The following is an 18,344-nucleotide window of genomic DNA, read 5'->3' as shown; positions in this document are numbered from 1 at the left end:
AATGAAAGAAATCGAAATGTTTAAACTGAATTACATTTATGTATAATATTTATATTTATATAATTATATTGAAATCGTAATAATTATCATAGATTATTAATCAATGACTAGCATTGTGATTCTGTCAATTTTACAGTAAACATTAAAGTTAATTGTAACAATTAGAAATAATAAAAGAAAAGGAGAAAGGAAAGGAAAACAAAAATATCGATAACGTCGAAAACAATTAATTATGTTGATGATTGTTACAAAGGGAACAAAAATTTAACATTAATCATTTCGTTAATTACAAAATAACTTAAAGTTTACTGTAAAATAATTAGAGAAACTGGTTGATTCCTTAGTTAATTTAGTCTTGATCATCTTTTCATCATTAATTATCATCAGAGGTGTGTGTCAATGATTAGAAAATCTTATTTGTTTGTTAACAATTTTGGCATAATAATAATTATGGTAATAGAAATGATAATTAGACAATTAAGCCAATCGACCAAGAAAACAAGAGAAATGAACGAAAAAGATAAACAGAAACAAAATATGAGTTAAGATACAGAAAATGATGAGATGCTCAGGGTGGAGGTGGAAGTGGTGTCAAGATGAGAGTGGGAGTGGGAAATAGATGACAAGGTATTGACATTGAACAAAGAGACAAGAAACAAAATATAATCATATGTATATTAGATGAGGATGCGGATGAGGATGAGGATGATGATGGCAAATCATTGTTTTGTCTTCAAGTAAATTGTAATTAAACAAATTAGTCAAATGCAAAGGTGATTCCTTGGTGGTTGTTGAGGGTTCAGCAGATTCATTCATCTCGATGTTGATTCATTTCAATTACAATTTTAAACTTTTTCTGATTCTTCATTGAGAAAAGTTTTTCTGGCAAGACAATTAAGTTTATATTATCAAATTAAGGAAAACAATCAGGGAGTGTAAGAGAAAGGCAAAGGCTATTAAGATGAACTTGAATTAGATTCTTGTCTTTTTTTTCTTGGAAAACCAAAGGCTAATTAACAATCAATTGTAGCAATAGATTAATATATTAATTGTATTGTATGATATTATCTTATAATATTTATAATTGTTTGGTTTTTTTTTATCTTCTTATTAAATAGCATAATATGTAAACAAGTTTCCATGAGTGTTAATTATGTTTCTTATTTGGTTGTGAATTTTTTGTTGACTTAAATTGTTTTCATTATTGTATTGATTGGTTATGGATTTTGGGTGACAATTTTTAACAGTGAAGCTATAAAGTAACAAATATGGTCCGATTGATTGAGAATTGCTAATCATTAATTGTGGGTAGAAAATTTTGATTAGCAGGATTAACTGAGCTTTTTGTCTCTCAAAGGATTAAGATTACAAATCTTGATTACCAATAAAGATTAATTGGTAATTTAACTTTTAAACTGTGACAATTAAAGAGAGAGAGGGAGAGAGAGAGAAGCAAACAAGATTTCTTATTAACAATTAGCTAATTGTATTTCTAATTGGTTGTTTTTGTATATGAGAAAGAGAGACAGTGATTAACACTTAATACGAATTACGAGTCTAAGTTATTGTTACAATATCATATTTATATTAATTAGCCAATTAATTGGCTTCTTGGGTCAATCTTGTTTGCTTCAATTACTTTGACCAAGACGGAAATAGAGGTAATAGTTAAAATTGATTAGAGTAGTAGATTGATAGATGATCAGATTAAGGGGATTGTTGTTAAACAAGAGTGGAGGTTGTCTTAATATTATCATTATCTAAATTAAAACATTAGACAATAATAATAAAAGTAATTATAATCATGATGATAATAATAACAATAGTAATATTATTAATTATATAGCAAAGTGTGTGTGTTTTGGCATAAGATGATCTTTGGAGGGTGCGGTTGTGAATGGTTTGTAGTTGTTGATGATCAGTTTTTCACCAATGAGAAACTTGCTGGTTGGTTAATTGTTGCTATTAATTGTCATTAATATCTTTATCCTTCTTGCTTGGTGTACCTTGCGGTTTACGTATATGAATGTACCTTGATGATAATGACGATGGTGATGGTTGGTGGTTGGAGGTGGTGGTGGTGGTGGATTTCATACCAAGTGGGTCTGGTTAATCAACACAATATGAATGATAACAATGATGATGATGCACATGAAATGATTATTATCAGTGTCACCTTGTTGTCTTTCATTTAATATCCATGATTAAATTTAATCATTGTCATCGTTAATTAAAGCAATGGAAATATTCCCTTTGGATTATAATCTGGTTTCTTTAGAAATGAAAAAAAGTTTAACCAATAACAATTTGTTTTCGCAATCAAAATTGTCATCATGGTGTAAACATCACTTTCGATTATAATTTTGACAAAGATTCTTTTCTATTTTAATTGCTTCTATCACTTTGGTTGATTAAGATTTTCATTTATCCACATCTTGATCCATTGGTTCCTCACTTGAAGGTTGAGAACTAATTGTTGGTTAAGAAACAGAAATAAACAATTAGTTATTTGATCGTTCATTGAGAAAAAAAAAAGGTTTGTCATTTTAATTAGTTAATTTTGTTCAACAATTAACCGTTAATTACATACTTTAAATGCTTCATGGTAAGAGAGGCCAATGCTGAGGCGGGTGCTCCGAACTCATCGTTATCGGCTTCTTGAGCTTCCAAATGTGAACATTCAATGAGATGAGCGTAACGTTTAACTACAGGCCAATGAGCAGCTATTTGAGCCAATTGACAATTTAATCACAATTAAAGAGAAACAATGTATCATTAATGATTAATTGAATACAAAAGAAAATTTGATGAAAATGAAAAGTCATCATTAAACTAAATCAGTTAATTGTTCCATGGTTAATTTTGAATTAATCATAATGAAACTAGAAATATTGTAAATTGTTTCATGTTAAATGAAAGTTTCATTATGAAACAAGGTTATATGATGATCTTAAAACAATTAACTGATTATTATTATTGAATTTAATTGCTGGTAAATTTCAATCAATATGGTTAATTTCACTTTCTAAATGATTTTTTTAAATATTATGATAATCAATCAGATAAACAAAATGTTAACGGTATTTTTAAATTATCATAATGATTAAAATTTATTTGTTTATTACATAAACAGATTAACTGTAATTATAATCATTGATAATCTTAATCATTTTAATGTTGATTAAAGTGTAAATCATAACAATTTGCAAGGTTGTTTATTTTTGTTTCCATTCAGCAATTTTAATCAAAAAGGTGAACTAGATTTTGATTATTTTTGGTTATTATCAATGAAAGAAATTAAAATTAATTTGATTAAGTGAAACCTCAAATTGTTGTAAAATCTGGATTACCTTGCTATTAATTGTTATCCTCAAAAATAATTAACTTGTTTATAAAGTAAATCATTTAAGATGAATGTAAAATATCAAGTTATGTAATTTACTTATTCACTAAATTACAACTCAATCAAATTTACAATCAAATTTTTTTTTGTTTTAAATTAACTATACAACAAGAATATCATCATTTGTAACCCTTAGCAATTAAAGTTGCCTCTAGATGTAAATTGCTATCAAAAATTAAACACAATATAATCATGAAACTTGGTAAAGTGTAAGTAAACATTAATCAATGTAAACAAGAAAATAACAACAATTAAAATCCAAATTTAAATTACCTTGAATGTTAATAACTTTTTTAAGTGTATCAATGGCCTGTTGAGATGGCTGTCGATTGAGCTCTTGGTCATTAATAGGAGTTGTCTCATCCCCGAGCAAGGCCATTACACTTTCTTGGGCACAATCACATATCGAAGGTAAATCGTACCTGAAAGATTAACAATAAGTGAACAATTAAAATGGTCAGTTTGATTGTGTTTCAAATTGTTAGAAGGAAAAACAAGTCACCACTTACCCTCCTTCTAATGCTAAGACAAGTTTTCCGTTAGCTAATTTCATCAATTGTTTGGTCATCCAGCCGAAACATGCTGGTGACACTTGATAACCTCCCAATGGTGGTGGATGACCAGCGGCAGCATCGAACCCACAAGCGACCAGAATAATTTCCGGATCAAAGTCTTTGGCAATTGGTAAAACAATTGACCTAAAAGCTGCCAAATATTCAGCGTCACCTTTAGTTTCGGGGGATATTCCACCGGACCAGGCGATGTTCACATTGAAACCAGTTCCATCTTCAATACCGATTTCAGTTGGATCACCGGTACCGGGGAAAAAGTTACCATCATCATGACGATGAAGTGAAATGTACAGTACATGAGATGAGTCATAAAAAATCTGCTGAATTCCATTACCATGGTGAACATCCCAGTCAACAATTAAAATAGTTTCCATGTTGTGCTTTTTTCGTATCATTTGAGCTGCAATGGCCAAGGAATTAAAGAAACAAAATCCCATCGCCTGGTTAACTTCAGCGTGATGACCTGGAGGCCTTACAATGGCAAAACCATTTTTCAATTCACCTTGAGCAACTTTCAAGGCCAATTCACATACACAGCCAACAGCCATTAACGCAGCCGATGCGGTGTGTAGCTCATTCCAAGTTGTATCAGAATCGACGCCAATCCCACCACAGGCTAACATAACGAAAGATTTAATCGGTAACTCGGCCAATTTGGCGGCATCCAGTTTTGGTCGGTTTAAAGGACTAGTTCCAAAAAGTAAGGAATAAGCTTCTGAATGGCATAATTGGACATCTTCTAGTGATGCTTTTCGTGAGCGAATCTTTTCACACCTTGAGGCAAGACCAGTTTCTTGGAGACGAGCCCAAATCGATTGTAATCGACCAGAGTGTTCAGGGTGGAAGGAATTATCTCCACAGCAACATTGATGTTTGAGCATAAGATTATCGTAGGCTAAGCCTGTTGTTGATTTTCTAGAGTTAATTGGTGGTGAGAGAGATGACGACTTTTCCAAAGACGATGATTTAAGTGCTACAAAAGGACTTGATGAGGCTCGGGAAAGTGGACGAGTTGAGTCGTAATATGGATAACGGGAATGAGAAAGAATCTGTGGATATTGATTTCCTTCTGGAAGCAATGATATTGTATGGAGTGGATGATGAGGGTGATGATGAGTAACAACAGTGGAAGGTGGTGGCGGTGGTGGTGGAGGTGGAAGTGGATGTCCATGTGAGGGATGGTGTGGATGTGATGTTATTACGGATGAATTTGAATGGTGCAGTGAGGAAGAGGATTGATGATTCGGAGGGGAGGGTTGACTGTGTTGTTGTCCTTGAAATAAAATGAGTTGTTGTTGAAGTTGATAAATAATTTGCTCATATAAAGCGGGATCTTGAATTGGGGGCATTTGCAATTGAGGTGATATCAAGTCCCGTTGTTGGGCAAGGAATGCTTCCCGTTCATGACTCGATTGTTTCATCATGATCGGTTCTCCCCCACTTGTGTTACCATTTCCACCGCTTCCCGTTCTTACAATTCCTCCCAATTCGGTTGGTGTTGCTTCTCGAGATTTACATCCACTCGACGCTGAACCAACCGAACCTGACCCACTCCCACTAGCTAAATAATCGATTGAATAACTTGACTCAATTCCACTTATTGAACAAGAAGATGTTCCCTCTTCCGGTGTGGGTGGTGCTTCTTGTGAGTATTGGCGTTTGATTCTTTCTTTTCGACTTGGAATGCTGCTTCCACCAGGTAAATTGGATATCGATCCTGTTAGTGGAGGTGTAGATGCTGCTGATCCCATAGTTCCCACTCCACTGGAAGATGATGTAACTCCCATAGCCCCCAGCGGTGAATCAACCATATCATCTTGAGCAATTGCCGCTTCTGTTTCCTCTTCGAAACTTTGACTTTGAAGTTGTTGTTTACTTGAAGCTCGGGTTAACACCGTTTGCCTAATATGTTGTTTAACAAGATTCCGATGATGTTGGGATGATGATGAAGGTGTTACTTGTTGAGGTGTTGACGATTGATGGTCAGAGGGAGATGAAGATGTGGTACAAGTAGTAAGTGATGAGACGGGTGACGAAGAGGCTGAATGTAGTTTAAGGTGACCTAAAGGAAGAGGTGCTGAGTGAGTTCGTCCTAATCGACGATGGTTTGACTTAATTATCGTCGGATGACCAATTGAACCATCGATTGAGGCTACATGATGAGTGGTGGCTGGATGTGGATGAGGATGGACATAAGAATGTGATAGAATGGCTCCCGAATGATGAAGCGACGACGAATGCAATGGAGGACTACCATTCCCACTGCCTCCTCCTCCCCTGTCAATATGATTTCCGGTTATAAAATTAGTTATATGACAATCATCTGGATGCGAAGAATGAGAAAGCAAATTCCCTGAATTATCTGAATCCAAAGGTTTTATCGATGAACTTCCATAGGGACTTGTTGGTGGACTATTTTCTTGTATCACTGAGATGATGCAAACAAGAGTGAGTGAGAGAGAGAGAGGGGATGGAGAAGATGAAGAAAATAACAGGAACAACAGCATCAAAGGAAGAAGAAGAAGTAAAAAGATAGACAGAGAAAAAGAAAGAGAAAACAAGTAAGACTCAGATTAATACCAAAGGCAAGAAGAAAGAGAAAAATAGATTGAACTATAAATAGAAAAGGCCAAATATATAAATAGACATGGAAAGAGAAAGAGGAATAAAAGGTTCAGGAGAATATTTTTCTCTTCTTCATGTACTTGGTGTTCTCTCTATATTTATAATACTTTTCATCAGCATGATCATCATGAAATGAGAGGAAAAGAAGATGAAAAAAGGAGGAAAATAGAAAGAGAGAGAAAGTGAATAGAAACATTCAAATTCTGGTTCAACAATCACAAGGAACCAAGACCCAGAAAACATGAAGAACAAAAAAATACAGGCCAACACAATGGGAACTTTTTTTTCATCATTTTCATCATTAGGTCTTTATCTTTAATTATCACTTGGATGTGGACAAATTGCTAATCAATTGATTGGGAACTTGAAACGATTTCAATTAGTTTAGATTAAGATTAGATAACAACAGACCAATGGTAAAGAAAGAAAAGTCAAACAGTAAATCCATTCGTCATAAATACACAGAGAATATCTTTTTTTGTTTCCATCAGCTAATTAATTTCATTAGAATGATTAATTTTCTTCTAATTGTTACAAATGTAATTTTATATTCTGGTTACAAGAAGAGACTCTGAGTTAGGGTTTATTTAAATTCAGCTCTTCACAATTCACGTTAGTTGGAAAACTTTACACAACCAGTGGAGGCGCTCGAGTCTTTTTCCAATAACTGAGTCGCTTTGATTGTTGTGTTTGTTAAGAATTAATTTTCTGTTTTGATTGTGCCATAATATTTGTTTGATATTTATTTTAATTATAATCATCTACTATCATGAATGACGAGAAGAAAAAGAAACGAGAACCTAATTGTGCTATATGCTTGAATCACGGAATCAAAGTTTTACTCAAAGGTAAGATTAACAAATTTTTAATCTTCTTCCATTTTCAATGAGACATTAGGGTTAATATTTTTCTTCTCGCATTTTTTTTTCTTCTTTTTTTTCTTTAGGGCATAAGCGACATTGTAAGCATCGAGACTGTAAATGTCGCAAATGTATTGAAACTAAAGAACGACAAGAGTATATGGCAGATATGCAATATATCAAAAGAAATGGAAATGCCGAAGAAGCCAGGCTTGGTAAGAAAGCAGACATGATTGCTATCTACAATGAACGCATGAAGAACAAAAAGAGCAAAAAGACAGTATTAGGTAAGAATAAAGAAAAAAAGAGTTAAGAATTGACTCTTTCCCTTTCTTTTCTGTTCTCTCTTTCTCTCACTCAAGGTTTTATTCAATTTTTAGCTTTTCTTTCCCTTTGTTTATACTCTCTTATTATTATTGATAAATTTTACATTTCTAATTTGATTGCTTTTTCTTTTGATTTCTTCTTGATTCTCTTTTTAGAAACAGAATGTGACAAGCTCACTACTCATATGGCTGAACTGGGCGATGAAGTCAGGAGTAAATCACCCGTTGATAAGTCAATCCCTCATGAAGTGGTTGACTCTAATATTCAAGATCTTCTACACTTCTTTCGTGAAGAATTGAGACTCACGGAAGAAGACGATATGCTCTTTCATAGTTTGGTAGTTATGGTCCAAGACCTCGAAGAAGCTACTAACGACTCTGTTTATGACAATATTATCGAAAGTAAGTAATTTACTCATTAATAATTGTTTGAATTGTAACAACTAATTCAATTTTCTAATCATGCTTCTATTTCTGTCTTTTCTATCATTTCTTACAGTTTATAAGAAGTCAGAAAGGAAGTTAAACTTCCACTAGAACCCAAACAAATCAACATTTTAAACCCTTTTAATCAATAATTTATGTCATTTGTTTTTAATGGATCTTAGATCAATGTGTAACTGATAACGGTCAAAGACCGAGTTCTAATCAAAAGCCAACAAATTCTTCCCATTTTTTTTTTGTATTGGTTATTATCTTTTAGTCTGTTTTTTTCTCAATGTATTTCTGTGTCAATGTTTTTAATCCAATTGTTCATCAAATGAATGTACCCTGTTATTGATTCTACTCATCGGTCCTGATATTATGTCCAATCAAAAGACGAAAAAAATCCAAAGCATTAACTCGCATCGTAATTAATCTTGATTATTTTGTGAAAAAATCAAAAAAAAGAAAACGAAAGTGTTGTTATTGTGTTAACCCCTTTTTGGAAAGCAAAAGGAACAAATTTCCATATTTCTCAATTCGCAATTAACCAACAATTTACTCTGGTCTTTAACCTTAACCATTAAAATCTGCGTCCCTGTTATCTAATCAAATTATCTGTTATAATTACGGCTACAATTAAGGTCACATCACTCGGAATGAAATTAATTAACTTTCCCCTTTTAAGGACAAAAAAATATCAATCTAATTTCAATGATTGTAATCAAAGGAAAATCATTGTGACTCTTGTTCAACTTATTAATTATTAATTATCATTCTCATCAATTAGATATGATATTTTTTTTTATCTATTTAATTGTATTAATCATGTAGCCATAATGTAAACAATAAATCTCAAGGATAAGGAAGATACTCTTCATGTTGGTGTAATTGTTTTTCATCATCACCATCATATTTTTTGTCATCATCATAGGAAGAGAAAAGTTTATATCAATAGATTTTTTTCTTCATTTTACTTCTTTTTTCATCATCATCATCATTTCAATCTCATTCTTTTATAATATTGTTATGAGTATATGCATGTTCATGTACATGTTTATATCTTTCTGTATGTGTATAAATGTCTATGTATATGTGAACCTGAGCAGCAGCAACAACACTGAAAGTTATAAATAGAAACTAAATTATCAATGTCTGATGATATGGTAGAGGCAAGTACAGAACAGAGTGTAACAGTGAAAAAGAAAGAGAAACCTTACTTTTCCCTACCTTTTTACCAGTAAAAATCCTGGTTTTTATAGAGTTTATTATAACAACTTACCTAACCTGACCTACTTTTTAAGAGAGAGAGAAAAAGAAAGAAACTAACGAAAGAGATTGAAAAACCGATGGGATTAATGAAGCTTTCAATTTGAAATATACATAGTAACAGAGGTTAGAGTGAAAAAAAAACATTCTTTGCTACTTTTTCTTTCCATGGAGAAATGAAAACAGGTATTTATCTTTCAATGGATTCATCATGATCAACAACAATCAACAAGCAATGAAAGAGAGAGAGAGAGAAACATCAACAATCAACAGGAAGACAATAAGAAAATGTCCATAGAGAAATGAGCGAAAATATCATCAGCATATAATCATTTTAACTATGATGATAAGGACGAAGCCACAAACAAATCAATGGATAGGAAAATATATCATCAATAAGACGAGAAAATATAAATTAAAATGATATATTTGAAAAACGATCAGACAAAATATCTAATACTTCATGGTAACAATAACTTCAATGTCAAATGTATTTTTAGTTTCTCATAATATTACAATTCTCGTATTATTTTTATGCTCACATAAGAAACAATCATAAAAGTAATAATAATCATGATAATAACAATAATGAATGAGAAAGACACTAAATCATTATAAAATGAACAAAAATATCAAATCTAATCAAGGTAAGGTTATGATTATTGGCCAATCGAGAAACAGGTAAATATATCATAAGTTGATCATCAAAACAATAATCAATGTAGAAATTAAATAACGTAAAATTAATTTTCTATTTTGAATCGAAAATTGGTCATGATTAACAATCCAATTGAGAATTAGTTGATTGTGATAATCATTGATAATTTAACGATCAATTGATTAGTGAGTTGACTTTTCTTTTCAGTTATTTATAATTGTATTAGATTTTGCAAACAATTGTTATAACAGTTGATTAGCTAATTGTAATCATATTGCACTTATTTGATGATTTCTGATTACAATTAACTAATTATAGTTGTTTTCTTGTTAATCGTAAATCTAATAAAGATAATCAAGAAAGGAAACATTTTCTCAAACCTGTAAATCAATTAATCTTAACTGATGATTTAACAAAAAAAAACCGATGCAATTTAAATCAAATTGTTTCAATCATCATCATTATTAAGTCTTCCTCTTAATTCACAAAACCAAATCATAATTAATCATCAATTAATTGAATCACAAAACAAATTAACTAAACTGAAAAAATAATCAAGGTAAATTGTTAATCAAAAAGCATTAGTATCAAATTGTTTTCTTTTTTTTTACAATTTTCAAGGTTGACAATTTAAAAATTTGATTAAAATAATTACTTTAAAATCCGATACATAATATAACAACAATTACTATTTAAAATAAACTACAGTTAATAATTAATTATGATAATCAAGACAATTAACTGATTCCTCAATTATGTAACAATGTTTCATTTTCAATGTCAATGTTTGGTTAAATTACATTTCCAATTTATTATTAATATTTTAATTGTAATTCACTTTTCTGTTGTTAAGTATTTACAGTTAGATAATTACAATTTAAATTCTATTACCTTTTTTCCCTCAATACTATTAATATATAATCAGAATATTTATATTATTAGTTGATCTTCATCTCGTTTTTATTATCGTTTCGTTGTCAACGTTGAGATTGTTTCGTCTGAACGTCCTTAACGAAATGTGATAATCAAGTTAATTGATGACACATTAATTTCTTACAATAATGATAGAGTATAAATAAGTGTATGTGTATAATTGAGATGGAAATAAGGAAACAGAAAAAAATTTAGAATCAAAATCAAGGTAATCAAGTTAACTTTCTAAAATTAATCAATCGTTATTGTAATCATGGTGATGCTGAGAATCAAATTGTTACGCTGATAAGAAAATTAAATTGTAATGAAAATGAAATTTAAAGAGAAGAGAAAAATTAAAGAGTTGAAAACAACAAAAAAAATAATTAACTGATGATAATCATTAGAAAGTAAATTAAAAAAAAAACATTAAATTAACTTGAATAATTAGTTAGTGATTTTTTGTAAACAAGATTAAGAAAATTTTTTCTTGACCTTATTGTGATTAAAGTCAATTTTGTTAATTGATTACTAGAAATTATTAAAGTTCAACAATTAACACAATTAAAGTCGTTCACCTTAATTATAAAAGTGATGTGATGATAAATTACAGAGGAAAAACAATCAATCAGTTGATTGTTGAATTTTGAATTAGTAATTAGCGCTGCTAGTAAATTAGCTTATGTGAGAAATCATTGATTATATTGATGATGATAACGATAATATTTTAATTCTGATTGAGCCTGAGGCATTGAAATGCTAAGGAAAAAAGCTCAATGTCGTTCAATGAGAATGAGCATGATGATTATGATTATAATTATGATGATGTTTATCCCATTTTTGCAACAATTTATGGGTAAACAGAGTAATCGCTCAAGGACGTTTGCTTGTATTTATAAAAATAGAGGCAAACAGATAGTACATGTAAGATGATGATAAGGATGATGAAGATGAAGATGAAGATGGTGATGATGATGATGATGTTTGACGAAAAGTAAAAAGTTCTAAAAACACATGATAAAGATGATGATGGAAGGAGAAACTTTGAAATTTTAAAACAATATAAGAATTGAAATGATCAGAATGATGATGATGATGATGTTGGAATTGTCCAATCATCAAAATAATCATTTTACTTTAAAAGGATTTATCTGTAAAATGATGAGGATCATTTTCCTCTGAACAACAATTGTAAACAATATTGACTATTGTTTCAATTTATAGTATTTAGCGATTTGATTGATAAAAATTAATCATTAATCAGTTTCATAATTGTAATTGTTTGTTTTCATTTGTTATTTTGGTAAAGGGATTTCACTATGACCAGGAGTTAATTACTATCGATATGAAGAGTTATGGATCGACTGGGAAAACTGATTCTGCTAGTTAATTGACTTTATCGTCTAGCTAATTGTTTTTTTTTGAAAAATTTCAGGTGAGAAACGATTGATAAACTAATCAGTTGATTAAAAATTAGACGAAATTGGGCATATGATTATCAGAAAGCCGGAAACAGCCAAATAACCAGAAACAATAAACTAATAACAGTAAAGTTCCGTAATAGTAATTAATGTTTTCATCTCCAAAAGGTGATTCTGGTTTCTCTTGGTAAATTATTGTTTACATTTGATTATCTGAAAATGATCATCACTGTGAATATGAAACATATGATCTGTAACCTTGAGAGTGTCAAGTTTATCCCAAAATAGTTCTAATTTAAGTTTCTCCACCTTCACCTCCTCCTGAAAACTCAGTGAGTATTTTAAATCAGCTGAAGAGGATATTAGACTGAAAATAACTTGATCATTGTGATTAAAATACAAGCAGAGCGATTTTCAAGCTTAGATTATAACTGTAAATGTAATAAGATATAAATATACTTCGATTTTTTTTCTTAATCAAGGCTAAACAATTTAAATGTTCAAAGCTGTATCAGTTAACTATTTTGGTTTGGGAAATTTAGTTCTTTTTATTTTCCTTGATTATCTTCAAGAAATATAATACTCATCAGAATTGTTACTGTTTAATGAGTAATCATGGAGATATAATGATGAACTTGAAAGTCAAAGAACCATATTAATGGAGAGAGAGAAAATTTCATGATTAAAGTGATGATCAAAAAATTATAATCACACTAATTGATTAATAATTACTGTTAATTATTGTTCGAAACTATGAGGCTAATCATCATGTCAGCTGATAATAAATGAAAGAGAAATGTTATTATTATATTAATCAACAAGAGAGTATAATATTGATTAATATAATGGAAAAATATTGGAACATAATTAATGTTGATGATGATAATTTCTAACTGACTTTGAGTCAATTGATTACTTGTTGATTTGAATCATATGATTTTCAATTAGAATCAGAGAGAAAGTCTTGTTAATTAGTAAACTATAAAGATAATCATAAGCAAAATATCATCGGCCTGAAGTTTACAACCTTGACAAGAATTTCTTGAGGAAAAATCATCATGATGAGCATGAGAGATGAATTATATTTAGATGTGTATCATTCGGCAATGATACAGACTAAGACAGAGAGAGAATGAGAGAGATGATAAACAATACATATGAAATATGAAAAAAGGATTATATGTATCGTGTTGTGAAATTGTCATTAATTGTAATTAGTAAATAGAAGTGATTAATTTTTCATGCATACTTGATGATGATGCGGAAACAGGAGCCGAAGCTGAGCCTTCGGTGATAGATCCATACAAGGAATGTTGATGCACTAGGGAAGATGATCCAGTCGATATTGGACCATGTCGACCTCGATTTTTAGGTAATTTACGTTTGAGAAGAGGTGATTGGTTACTTCTCCGTTCGATAACTTTTTGCTTTAATGCTGATCGCACTTTTAAATTAGGTTCGGAAGCTGTTGATGGTTCAAGATGAATTTATGATGAGAGGATAGTACAGAAGCACAGAGAGAGAGAGAGAAAAAGAGAGAGAGAAGTTATTTATTAGTTAATTAATTGTGCAATTAAATCACATAACAAGGGATAATTGATTCTGATAATGGATTTGGATGAGCTGAGGTGGAGGAAAATTATCAAGCATTGAAAATACAACCATAGTATATAAAAAAACAAAAAGTGTATCAAGGTGTAAATTTTTGTTGTTACAGTAAATTGCAATTGTAATTATCATTGTAGATGTGGTTGCAATTAATAATATTATCATTATTATATTAATAACATTATATGTAAGTTAAATTGGTGCTTTTTTTAAATGCATGTTAATGTTTGCTTAACTTGCAAGGAAAATTGTAGAAAGACCTTGACAATAATGACGTTTTCATCTCTCTCTCTCTCTCTCTCTCTCTCTCTCTCTCTCTCTCTCTCTCTCTCTCTCTCTCTCTTCATCATCTTCAAAGTTGTCGTTCTTTGCATCTTCACTCGATCTTCTTATTCTGTTAAGTTGCCAATTATAACTTGACTCTTTCTGTTCAATATACACACTTAATATCAACGTTACGAGTATATTTTTATACTCATAACTGTAAATGTGAAAAGGATGCTGATGATGATGATGAGGGTGATTTGAAAGATACATGGATCATTGTCTCTATTGTAACGGTAATCAGGTTAATTATCACAGTTGTTTTCATCATCATCAACACCTACGTTTCAATTAATAAAACATATTTACCTGTTTTCCTTAAGGTGCTTAAGTTTTCTTCATATTTTCCAGAGACTGGATTCCTATGGTGGTAAAAGAAAATAAGTTAAAAGGAATTAGTTGTGATTGAATGAAAGGGAACAAGTGATTGGATAAGATTATGTGGATAAAAAAAAGATGACCATCGTTGAAGATAATATTATTATTATCATCATCATCTCTCACTTTATCTCTTCCTAATAGTTTAATCTTCCTCCCACAACAAAGTTTATTTTTGTCAAATTGAATAAACTCTCTAGGTCACCTAGATTATCACATGGAGATGATCATCTTTCTAATAATAATGGAGATAAATTCAATGAAAATAGTAAATGAGAAAAAGGAAAGATACATGAAAGAAACACTGAAACGTGTTGGCGAGTAACTGTCAACTTCCTTGTTATTCAATTTACTCTCACTTTCCATGGATCAACAATTAACTAACTATATTTAAACATTGAAAATGTTTCCAAATTTAACCCTAACCAACCCAATGGACAATTTTCAAAGTGTATCATCATTACGATCTTCATCTTCCAAGGCTAAAAAAAGCATTCATCTAATAATGTTTTCTTAACATTTTCTTGGAAGCTTAATGTTTCTTTATTAAAACAGCATGAGGATGAGGAAGATGAGTTTTCCCCTTAACCTCTTAACACCATTTATTTTTATATATATCGAATCCACTTTTGTTGTTATGAAATCATATTCGTCAACAATTACAATTTTTCAAGAGATTCTAATTAAAATGATAGTTTTAATCATCTTTCACTTTTTACTACTACCATTTAATAATAAACATGATTAATCTGTAATTATGATGTTTCCATCAATTTCTTTTGATATTTGATTACTTTATGTTTTAGATTATAAATTAATAACATTTGATAAACTGAAATGATTGACGATAAATTTTAGACAAAAATAATAATATCAAACAATCAATAATACAAATAGTATTAAACGTAATTGTAAACTGTTAACATGTAAACAGCCCTGTCAATGGACATAAACAAATAGCAATGAATAAGTAAACATAATAATAGTAATAAGGAATAGCTAAAAATCAAATCAAATCAAAATCAGGAATCACTAAACTGAAACAAGGTCAAAAAACAACAATCATGTCGATGAACAAGATGATAATCAAATGTAAAATTTTGTTAATCATTTCTGTGAATTAAGGTTTCATGATAGCCTAATTTATATTAGATCAATAAAATAAGAAAGAATCTCGAAAATGGATGACGAGGGAGAAAAGAGAGAGAGAAAGTGAGAGAGAGAGAGAGAGAGAGAGAGAGAGAGGGGGAGAGTGTAACCATCTTGTAAAAGCAATGATGATATTTAATGATGGTGTAAATACTAAAAATGAATTGTAACTAAAATGACAAGAATTGAATCAACAGAAATAACTGAAAATGGTGGAAATATAAAAGGGAAAGTGAGAAAGAAAGAAAACAAGAGAGAGAGAGAGAGAGAGAGAGAGAGAGAGAGAGAGAGAGAGACTATTGAGTTTTCTGTTTGGAATATCATATAAATCAATATATCTATTACTAATAGGAAACAAATTAACCTACAATGATAGTAATAATAGTAATAGAAAATATCATATGCGTATAATTTGTGTTTAATAAAATCATATCAATAGCATGTTTCCCATGCAGAACAATTTTGCACCCACTTTCTTTTTCCTATGTCAATCTGTGTAAATAGAAGTGGATTCATTGCAAAATCTTGAAGAATAATATTATTGAATGTTGGTGTTGTAATACGAGGGAGATGATAAATGAGAGAATAAGTGGTCTCAATGGAGGAGAGAGAGAGAGAGAGAGAGAGAGAGAGAGAGACTCACCAAGCAAGGTGTACGAATTGATTTGAATTATTGGTTATGGAGGATTTACAGGTACCCGGTGGTTGTCCATTGTTGATTGTTCCCGTAATTGAATTACACACTGATCCGGTTGCATTGCGATGAGGTTGTTGTGGTTGATGGTGATGATGATGCTGAAGGTGGTGGTGGTGTTGTGCTAATGTCGATACTTGTGTTGGTAATTGTTGTTGATGTTGTTGTTGTGGTGATTGGGATGTTGGTGGTGGTTGTTGTGGTTGAGGTTGTTGTTGTGGTGGTAGTTGATTTGATTGTGGTTTTTGTTGATTAGCCTCTCGCTGTTTATTTAAAACAAATTCTTGCAGGCGTTGTTTAACCTCCGAAGAGGCAATGGCACTGTGTTTATGTTTCTCTTTGATAAACATTGAGTTGAAGAAACAAGAGAAACAGAAAGAGGTGAAGATGACGATAGAGAATACGAAAAAGACCAAGATGATAATGAAAATGAAGATGAAGATGATGAGGGATGATTTAACACAGACAGAGAAATTAGACAGATGAAGAGTGATTTGTGACAATCATGAAAGACAGAAACATAGACACGAAACATACACAGGAGAACAAGAAAAGAGAAAAAAAAGAGATAAGAAAAATTGAGAGAAATTGAGAGAGGGAGAAATAGAGATAAATAAAGGAGAGAGAGAGAGAGAGAGAGAGAAAATAACAGAGAAAGTAAGATAAATACAAATTGAGCGAATGGAAGGGAGAAAAACAGAGAAAGAGAGAGAGAGAAGGAGAGAGAAAAGTAAGGGGAAATGAGAGAGGATGAGAGAAGATAAAAAGGCGAAAAAACGAAACGAAAGACTAGAAAGTGAGAGTTGCACGGGAATTAATGATGATGATAACGTTGAAGACAAGAAGAAGATGATGATCGAAATCTCTTTCTTCTATTCTGTCTAAAGGTAACAAAAAGTAGCCTTAACTCATCATGTTTTCTAATTTACTGTTGTTGTTGTTCAAACGAATGGATAACTGATCCCTATTAATATTTTTTCCTTTTCTTTTTATCTTCGAATAAAAAATTCGAGTTCTTATAATTTCCACCAGAGATCGACACTTGCTTGATGTCGATTAAATTGTGACAGTTTGATGGATAAAAGTGCAACACGAATACGACTTTGCAATTGTCTTTGAGATCCATTTAATGGAATATCGCCTTGGACTCCAAGAGCATTGGTCCGTCGACCCTAAAAAAGAAAGAGAAGGTTGAATGGGATCTGACGAAGAGACGAACAATTATTATTCAGTCCACCGCCATTCACTTGAACAATAATTTTATAATCACTTTCTCATTTCCCTTATCCCATACGTACCCATGATGGTGATTCTTAAATCAATCCTCGAGCGGCGGTGGGCTGAAAAACTTCAGTCAACTTGAAGAAACTTTTTCGCGAAGTTTAATTTTTAAAGATAATCTGATCTCTCTCTCTCTCTCTCTCTCTCTCTCTCTCTCTCTCTCTCTACAACTTTTAAGACCGATAGTTAAATGGAAACTTTTTTGTGAATGAAAAATTTTTATTCGTTTTTTTTATTACATTTTTGTTGTCGATTTACAGATTGTCACAATTAGTAAGTCGATCGTTGAATGAGCTCTGAAATTAAAACACATTTTTCTTAATTTTTTAATTTGGTTTTAGATACAACATAATTATTGTTGATTAAATTTGTTAATCAACTTACCTTTGTTTTCTGATTTAATTGATCACATTTTGTTAACTATTTAGAATTGATTGTAAC

At 31.0% G+C, this 18,344-nt stretch overlaps 2 protein-coding genes across 3 annotated transcripts; one reads left to right on the top strand and one right to left on the bottom strand.

Moving 5' to 3' along the window:
- Positions 1–211: 211 nt before the first annotated feature.
- LOC128386555 (histone deacetylase 4-like) lies at positions 212–17,587 on the bottom strand. Of its 2 annotated transcripts, XM_053345602.1 has the most exons (7): positions 16,572–17,587; positions 14,711–14,763; positions 13,719–13,934; positions 3,913–6,403; positions 3,677–3,825; positions 2,591–2,723; positions 212–2,469 (listed from the first exon to the last, which is right to left on the bottom strand). In XM_053345602.1, exons 1-7 carry the CDS (start codon positions 16,970–16,972, stop codon positions 2,421–2,423), a joined length of 3,492 nt encoding a protein of 1,163 aa, XP_053201577.1. In that variant the 5' UTR covers positions 16,973–17,587; the 3' UTR covers positions 212–2,420. The 2 variants fall into 2 exon arrangements, with proteins under 2 accessions (XP_053201577.1, XP_053201578.1); XM_053345603.1 differs by lacking the exon at positions 13,719–13,934.
- LOC128386564 (doublesex- and mab-3-related transcription factor DM-W-like) lies at positions 7,167–9,080 on the top strand. Its single transcript, XM_053345611.1, has 4 exons — positions 7,167–7,448; positions 7,547–7,747; positions 7,943–8,188; positions 8,286–9,080. The coding sequence occupies exons 1-4, from the start codon at positions 7,370–7,372 to the stop codon at positions 8,321–8,323; spliced, it is 564 nt and encodes a 187-aa protein (XP_053201586.1). The 5' UTR covers positions 7,167–7,369; the 3' UTR covers positions 8,324–9,080.
- Positions 17,588–18,344: the final 757 nt, after the last annotated feature.

The sequence above is a fragment of the Panonychus citri genome, unplaced genomic scaffold, assembly GCF_014898815.1.
Source record: "Panonychus citri isolate SS breed McGregor unplaced genomic scaffold, ASM1489881v1 Contig00072, whole genome shotgun sequence".
Taxonomy (NCBI): domain Eukaryota; kingdom Metazoa; phylum Arthropoda; class Arachnida; order Trombidiformes; family Tetranychidae; genus Panonychus; species Panonychus citri.
Note: the sequence above shows the minus strand (reverse complement) of the source record. Positions and strands in the feature narration are given on the sequence as shown.

What these genes read in the sequence shown, in the direction of transcription:
- LOC128386564 (XM_053345611.1), top strand. Translation starts at nt 7,370, where the DNA reads ATGAATGACGAGAAGAAAAAGAAACGAGAACCTAATTGTGCTATATGC. An exon ending in AATCAAAGTTTTACTCAAAG is followed by an intron (nt 7,449 to 7,546) that starts GTAAGATTAACA and finishes TTTTTTCTTTAG; the next exon opens with GGCATAAGCGACATTGTAAG. An exon ending in TTATGACAATATTATCGAAA is followed by an intron (nt 8,189 to 8,285) that starts GTAAGTAATTTA and finishes CATTTCTTACAG; the next exon opens with TTTATAAGAAGTCAGAAAGG.
- LOC128386555 (XM_053345602.1), bottom strand. Translation starts at nt 16,972, where the DNA reads ATGTTTATCAAAGAGAAACATAAACACAGTGCCATTGCCTCTTCGGAG. An exon ending in AAGCACCTTAAGGAAAACAG is followed by an intron (nt 13,935 to 14,710) that starts GTAAATATGTTT and finishes AACCATCAACAG; the next exon opens with CTTCCGAACCTAATTTAAAA. An exon ending in TGTTTCCGCATCATCATCAA is followed by an intron (nt 6,404 to 13,718) that starts GTATGCATGAAA and finishes GCATCATCTCAG; the next exon opens with TGATACAAGAAAATAGTCCA.